The 8,291-nt window shown below is 40.9% G+C and overlaps 1 protein-coding gene across 4 annotated transcripts in view; it reads right to left on the bottom strand.

Moving 5' to 3' along the window:
- Positions 1-326: 326 nt before the first annotated feature.
- btf3 (basic transcription factor 3) overlaps positions 327-8,291 on the bottom strand; it is a 12,121-nt gene continuing 4,156 nt past the window's right edge. For 3 of the 4 annotated variants that reach the window (XM_034709681.1, XM_034709680.1, XM_034709683.1), the window contains exons 3-6: positions 4,369-4,482; positions 4,086-4,287; positions 3,158-3,214; positions 327-838 (exon numbers count right to left, since the gene is read on the bottom strand). In XM_034709681.1, coding sequence (XP_034565572.1) covers positions 792-838; positions 3,158-3,214; positions 4,086-4,287; positions 4,369-4,482 — 420 coding nt within the window. In that variant the 3' untranslated portion in view covers positions 327-791. Of the gene's footprint in view, positions 839-3,157; positions 3,215-4,085; positions 4,288-4,368; positions 4,483-6,229; positions 6,360-8,291 lie in introns of those variants that run through there. The other variant, XM_034709679.1, reaches the window with a different exon arrangement.

The raw sequence follows: 8,291 nt of genomic DNA, 5'->3' as shown, positions 1-8,291 counted from the left end.
GGATTTTAACGACCTCACACCTCTTTTTAAATGTGTCTGTGTGCCGCTGTATGAGGCTCATTGTGTTTTATACCATGATTCATAAGTGGCTTATCAAACATAACATGTACTGACCTCTGCATCAGTCATCGTTCTGTACAGATATTTATCTGATTGTACAGCAGAAAGGTCAAACCACTGTTTATAGTCATTACAATGAAGCTGTTATTTAATTAAAAGACCTTTTGACTCAGCCTCTATCACTTGGACTGTTCTTGTAATTGTTTCTCAGAGTTTCAGCAGTTCAACAGAAGCTGAAGTGAGAAAGAAAACCAGAAGTGATGTCCGTGTATCGACAGTAGCAAAGGTTTATTCCAGATATGGTGGTTTGAGTGAGGCCACAGACAGTTAAGGTTCAGTAACAAGGAGGAAACAGATGTACAACAGGAACACACTTTACACATCCCTCTCCTTAAGTGGACACACAGACCACAGAGCACAACAAGCATTTACACAGTCTGATGGACACGGAGGTGGAATCATCACTAAAATTCCTCACGTTTCAAAACTCCTGCCTCTGCTTTTTAATACCTCTTAGTTCTAGTTCTAGAAAGTGACTCGAATTATTCATTTTAAGAGTACCTACGTACTTTGTTCAGATGTTGGACATAATACAGATCGCTCAGCGCTGTATGTTGGCAGATTCCTCTCAGGTATTTTTAACTTTCCACCTCTTCAAATAGACAGAAAAACTTCTTGTTCCCCTCATGGTCCTGTCAGGTTCTGACACTTCAGGGAGTCCCTCGTTTCCTCTAGTTAGCCTCGTCCTTCGATGCTTCATCGAAGTTCTCCACCAGATCTGAAACAAGAAGAGAAGGAGTTAAAAACTTAAATTACTACTCCAGAAAAAAAACTAATCACAGACTACATCAGTCATTTAAAGGCAGTACAGTGAGACTTCTCTTTGTTGTAGCTTCTTTGCTGTACATATGTGCAGCTTTATCTCTCAGCTATGACGATATATGAAGAATTTGAGGGGTTTAGACAAAAGAAGCAAATAAAACACATCACCATAAGTCTCTGATAAGTTTCATCCAACTTTTTCTTACTTCTGTAGACTTCATAGATCGCTTTTTTAGAGCCTCTTTTTATTTCCTTGTTCCAGTTTAGATTTATAGAAGAATCAAATGTCCAGAGAGAGATTCTTTAAGGTAAATAAATGCAGAAACTAATGTATAAAATATGTAAATAAATAAGAACATTGGAAAAATGAAGAAATACTACGATAAATAAATTAAGGAAATAATAAAGAAAAGAAAAATGAGAAAAATAAAGAAAAGGAAAAAAATCTATCTTTATTTGTATAGCGCCCAATCACAACAAACGTTATCTCAAGACACTTTTACAAACATACTCTATGTTGAATTATTAACAGAGACCCAACACCAAGACCGGGTAAGACCATAGACTGTATAAAATATGGACGTAGTATCCGTGACGTCACCCATTTGTTTCTGAAGCGCTGTTTTGAGGCCATATTGCTCCTCCCACAGCTCCACAGTAATCATATCTTTCATATACTCTTCTTTCTGTCAGTGTATCTCAGTAAACAGGTTTAGATACTTTCATTGCATTTATTACAGGGAAATGGTACCAACATTTTCAACTCGCTATAAGTTCCTCTGCTGCTTCATCACTCTGTCTGGTGTCTCCTTTGTCCACACTGTCCCTTCTGTGTAATGTTTATGCAGCCTAGAGAAAAGTAGCATATGACACTGCTGCTGAGCTAGTGTGAGGTAAAGAGGCGGGCTTTGAGCCTCCCAGCCAACAGCTACAGTGTTCCCGCCTGTCAATCAAGTCAGCTGTTCCTCTCATTGGAAGACTCGTAATCTCACGATCTTTGAAATTGCCGCGTTGGAAAAGTGTGCCGATCGAGAAATGAGCTATCCAGACTACACTCATTTTTTGTACCAGGCTGTAAACATGTTTATTTCTGCTGTAAAGATCGGCTTTTTTGAATGGGTGTGTATGTGGTTTCCAGTACTTCCGGAGCCAGCCTCAAGCAGACCCTCGAGGAACTGCAGCTTTAACACTTGCGCGTTGGCTTCAATTCTCGTGGTCATGACCAGTAGGTCTGTCTGTACCACAAAACTATCAGCACTACTGTAAGCTGTACTCATCTACTGTACAGGTAGCTAGCAGGATGGCAAAAGATGGTACTAGAAAGAGCTACACATAAGAAACAGCACATTGCTGCATGTGATGGAAGTCTTCATGAAGGAACTCAGTTAAACCTTTTCCCTCTCTCTTGGAGGTACAGGTATGACTTACAGTATACTACAGACTCTATGGTCAGTTGTAGTCAAAGTCAGAGGTTTGAAGGAATACCCATCTGCAGTAATGACTCTTGGACTTGCCAGAAAACAATTGAGGAAAGTGTTTTCCTCTGAAACCTGATCACCGCTTTAAAGCACTCCCAGTCCCTTTTCTCATCTTTCTGCTCCACACGAGGCCCTCACAACTACTGACAGCTGCTGTAAAAAATGATGGCGTCCAGCATCAAAAAGATTGCTTCCACTACTCTGTGAAATGTGAGAAATCTGCTCGACCGACTTCAGGCTTGACGGGGTCGAGGGGTTAAAATGGAAACAATCGAAGAGGTCTGAGTAAACATGTTCCTCCAGTTTGAGAACAAAGAGGAAACTTAACTCCAAAAACAACACGATGGCAAGAGGCTGTTAACCCCGCGCCGTCAGCCTTCGACTGCTCCCATCGCTGCCTGCATGTGTAATCGTTTGTTACATTAGAGAGAAGTCCTGGGAAAGGCTGTTCTAATGGTAACCTCATGTGTTCGGCCCACAAAGAAAAGCAAACTGGATCTGAGGATCTTATAAACAGTGGACGTGATTCGAACACACACAAAAAAACCTGCATTGCACCATCATCTGAAGTCGGTGATGAATCTCCTTCTTATGACCTCTCACACAGGCCAAAAGAAAACAAACCTGCCGTGCTTATTTAGCTGTCAGAGGGAGAAAAAAAACTGTCTGATGATGAAGACGCTTTAAAGTTCAACAAAGGAACGCCAAACTGAAACTGAGAGAAGTTCAAGGAATCTGAAAGGTAGAGCAGCAGACTCATGTGAGTGGACGGCAAAATGAGGCATTTAAGCACTCACCTGGAACGTCATCATCCTCTTCTTCTACTGTGGCGATTGGCGCTTTTCCATCTGCAGCTGTAAGAACAAAAAGATCTGTGAGACACTTGGAGAGAAGTTCAAATGGCCGAAATAATAAACCCTTAAGGATAGGAAACATCTCTTGGGACACATTTGATTCAACAGAAATACAGCTACGAATCTTATGAGGGGCCGCAGGATACTGTCAACATTGTAATGTGGGAATGTGGAACAGTCCCATTCCTTGACTTGGAACAACAGGTAAGGTCAATCAATTCAAACGTATCGCCCAGCTGTGTTAAATCCTTGATTCTGACTGAACACCCCATAACAACAGTATTTGGTTTCTCAACAGCAAAGTGGATCCCACAGGGAAAGGAGTCCTGCACATTACACCTCTGCCTGTTGACACTGTGGCAAATTGTAAGTTTCTGTTATCATCCTAACTTTGTAAACAACATGGAAGACATATTTAGTATTACTTTAAATTATAAGAAAGCACAAAACTTGAGAATCTTAGTGAATGGCTGAAAAACACAAGGAGCTAAATCAAAGAGACGTTTACAAAGTTGAAGATAACAGACTCCATGCCAACACAAAACTGAACCCAGTGTGGGTTTTGGCTGTGTTATATCAATGGTTGAGTGAAAAGATCATGACCATAGATCTTAAAATTTACGAGGCAGAAGAACTTACTCAAGTACTGTGGTCATTTTATGTATATGCTCAAAAGGCCAACAGGAAAAAGGATCATGTTTAGACTTTGCTGTGATTAAAAATGTTGAATTTAATGTTAATTTGTCCCAAGAGTAGGCTGATAAGAATATATTTTCAGCCATGGAGCCAAGTCAGTTTTTGAAATAAATTGACGCCCCATTCTAAAGAGTGGTACATGGAAATGTAACACTTAGTATCACGTGGGACGTACCCTGTTTGGGTAGAGTCTCAGCGAGTCTCCTGAGGCTCGTCAGGCTGTCTGCTCCCAGCTGGTTCAGGATGCCCGGAAGCATCTCAGTCAGCTGTTTGGTCTCAGCGTGGCCGGTGATGGTGAAGGTGTTGGCGGCGAGGGAGGCCTGCACTTTGGGGTTGTTGAAATGGATGACTGTTCCTTGATTTGTAAACATGTTGACCTGAAACAGAACAAAGGTTCAAACTGTCAGAGGCAGCACTGGAACGGATTCTGAAAGAAATGTCATGAACTTCATTCGTACCTCCTCAATGCCAGAGATATTGTTGACACCGAGTTTCTTTAGGGAGAACTGGAGCTTCTTGTCGTCTGCGGTGGCTGTTCTGTGTACGACCTTCTTCTTTCTGCGAGCACTGCCCTGTGGAGACAGTCACAGACATCGTATTAGGACTGGGTAATGAATGAGCTTTTGCAATCAACATGATAAAATGACTGTGACATCAAGAACAGAGAATTTGCCAGGTATTATTACAGTATGCTCTTATAAACAGTATGTAAGAAATTCAAAATATTAATAGAAAGAAGGAATAAAATAAGATATAAATATGAATAAAATTAAAATAAATAAAACTAAATGAAATGAAATTAAATTAAATTAAATTAAATCAAATCAAATGAAATAAATATACAGAAGTGCAGAATAGTAAGAATTATCTATGTACAAAAGTGCTGGGAAGGAATGTGGTATATAGAAGGATGTTAAAGTGGTATCGATGGTAAAAGCTTGAGATTTAAGTGGCTGCACTGCGGTGTATCAGGGCTTTATGTCACCATGTCATTCTGCATCCATGTTTTGTTCTGTGCCATTCTTGTTTTACAGTTTGACTTAGTTAAAGCTGGGGTTGGTAGTCTCGGAAAACTAGCATGAATTTGAATGTAGCATTTCCTCAGGACTCCATCTAACCCCTACTCCTCCCTCAGAGCCCCTCCAAAACGACGCCCCCCCCCCCCCCCCCCCCGCTCACATGCACGAGCGCCGCTGACTTGCGACCATATGATGGTGACTGATTCAAAACCGGTCCTCACCAAAACATTATCATAGTGAAAGTTAAAAACACAAACAAACATGGCTGCTGTTAGTACTCACAACTGTCATTCTAGCATTATCCAGTTGTACCGGTGACACGATATCAGAGAAAAGTTATAACACACATATAATACTGTAACAGCTCTACTGTTTGTTAAACGCGTTCAGTGTAGATGTTCTTAATTCCTACAGTGTTGACAGTCAGTGAAGGCATCAGGAGACTGAGGTGTAGCAGTCAGTGAAGGCAGCAGGAGAGGTGTAGAGTGTGTGAGCGGGAGAGAGGAGAGGAGAAGTTTATCATTCATTCAAACATTGATTGCTGTTTTGTTGGTTGGCGTGATCACGGCCAACAGTGACCGGTTATTAAAACTCAACGTGTTCACGAATCGGCTCGTCATCACTACAGCGTCCGGTCGGACGTACGCTACAGTACATCTACATTTTCTGTAGGACTTAGTAAATGTCATTCATTCTTCTACTTGTCAGAGCCCCGTGGTGAGAGCTTTTTAGACTCTGATCCGGACTACAGTCCTGAGCAAAGCACCTCATCGGGTCAGAGGGGACAGGCCCGAGGTCGAGCGAGAGGGGCAGTCAGTAGAGTCAGGGGAAGCAGAGGCAGGAGACGGAGACTCAGAGTGCACGCCGGGGAAATGTACGCGCAGGAGGCGGGCAGAACGGCAAGACGGGATTTGAATGGTTTAAAATTTTGGCACCCAAAAAAGGCTGATTGGTTGGTGTTTTCCCAGGTTTACTCCAGCTGTAGATAGCAGCTTTTCTTCGCTCTTTTTTTAAGAACACATCATGTATTGATTACCATAAGGACATAAAGATCATTTTAACCAGTATAACAAAAAGTGTATCTAAATCTGATTACCAACCCCAGCTTTAAGTCTGTATAACTAGTCACAGTTCCTTTTTTAAGGCAGTGATACATCATGTTGCCTCACTTGTACAAGTTTCAACAAGCACGCCCTAAACCCTGATAAGTAAGGACTTCTGCAAGAATTTGAAGAAAGCAGACAACACTGAGTTCATTTGTAAAATGAGCATTTCATGAAGCATTAATTTCATCCATTACCTTTCCGCCGATGCGGACTTGTTCCTGCAGTTTAGCAAGTTTTTCTTGATTCATGGCTGCTTCTCTCATCTGGAAAAGAAAGGAAAGTACATCAAACACAATTGTATTGGTGTTAACAGTCCAACTGAGTGTCACACTGACAGCCCCAAAACTTTCTTAGTACCAGTAGTTAACGTTAGCTAAAATAATATTTCACTGTAGCTCCACAGTGTACAGTGTTGTGGGTTACTGACAGGTGGTTGAGTGTTCAAGGTGTGGCATGGTGTTCTGTTTAATTCAAACAACAAAGGGATCATTTTTTCTTTGACTCATGAATGACTAATCCAGCTGAGAAGACAAACAACATGGTTTAAAGTATGATGACAAGAGAACATGACTGCTGACATCAAGACAACATGTCAGGGAGCTACGGCCTTCACTCAGCGACTTTATCAAAACAGAAAGTTTAACTATTGTGTACAATTCAATTGTGCATGCATACACTGTGTATGCAGCAGCTCGTCTTTTAACAGGAACTAAAACATGTGCCCACATCACCCTTGTTTTAGCTCATCTACCCTGGCAGCCTGTTGATTTTAGGATTGATTTTAAGATCATTTTATTGACTTTTAAAGCACAGCATGGACTTGCTCCTCTATTTATCTCTGAGCTTTTATTCCCCTACAAACCTGGTCGCAGTGTGGGATCCTCTGGACCCAACTGAAAACTAAAGGGGACAGGGCTTTCTCAGTCAGGGCTCGTTCACTCTGGAACAGCCTGCCAGAGGAGATGTCCCGTGTTTTATGTCATTACTTAAGACACATTTTTACAGGAAAGCTTTTGTGTGATTTTATTTAACTTTAGCTCTGTTGTAAGGCTCTGTTTTATAAGTTTGTATGTTTTTAAGCTTTTATTTCATTGTATTTTGTATCGCTTCATTTTGCTTTGCACTCGCAGGGCGGAGCACTACCGCAGGTCCTTCATCCCATCTGCAATCAGACTGTTTAACACCAGCACTACAATGTCCCGTTAATCATCTGTTCTCATCTTTCATTCCACTACATGGAAGTTACTATGTGACTTGGCATATTCACAAATAACTGTTGTATGTAGTTTTTTTAAATAACCTGGTGCAATTGTATCCGTGCAATAACTTAACTTACTATATATTTATCAGATAGAAGTGTACATAATGTATACATCTGTAATAGTTCCCATATTTTATTCTATTTTATCTTATTCTATTCTATTTTACCTTTATCATTACTATTATTATTATTATTATTATTATTATATTATTATATTTTTAACTATGTTAGTACATTGTTGTATTCCCCTGTCCCGTGTTGTAAGCTGCTGTAACAAAATAATTTTCCCCAATGGGGGACCAATAAAGTATATCTTATCTCTTGTCTTATCTTAGGCAGCTGGCAAAGGTGAAGCCTTTTCTTGCACAGCAGCACTTTGAGACAGTAATCCATGCTTGTATTACTTCTGGGTTACTGTAATGCAATCTATATTGGAGTCAGTCAGTCCTCCCTTGCACGTCTCCAGTTGGTGCAAAATGCAGCTGCTCGCCTCTTAATTGGAGTTCGTAAGAGGGAGCACATTACTCCGATCCTGGCCTCCCTCCACTGGCTACCTGTGCACTTCAGAGTCCATTTTAAGACTCTTTTAATTTTTTAAAAATCTTTAAATGGTCTTGCCCCCGCCTTACCTCTCTGAGCTCCTTCACCCCTACGCTCCTGCTCGGTGCCTCAGGTCAGCTGATCTGCTGCTCCTGGAGGTACCGAGGGCAAAACGGAAGCTCAGAGGGGATAGAGCTTTTTCTGTTGCTGCTCCAAAATTATGGAATGAGCTTCCCCTCCACATTAGACAAGCCTCCTCACTGTCCATTTTTAAAACTCGTCTTAAAACCCATTTTTATTCCTTGGCTTTCAACCCTGAATGAGACTCTGCTCCTGTTTTAGTGTTTTTATGGTTTCTTTTTATTTATTGTTTTATTGTTTTTATTGTTTTATTATCCTGTGTTTTAATTTGTTTTTATGCCTGCGTTGTTTGTCTATTTATGTACAGCACTCTG

Source organism: Notolabrus celidotus, chromosome 19 (assembly GCF_009762535.1).
Source record: "Notolabrus celidotus isolate fNotCel1 chromosome 19, fNotCel1.pri, whole genome shotgun sequence".
In the NCBI taxonomy this organism is placed as follows: Eukaryota; Metazoa; Chordata; class Actinopteri; order Labriformes; family Labridae; genus Notolabrus; species Notolabrus celidotus.
Note: the sequence above shows the minus strand (reverse complement) of the source record. Positions and strands in the feature narration are given on the sequence as shown.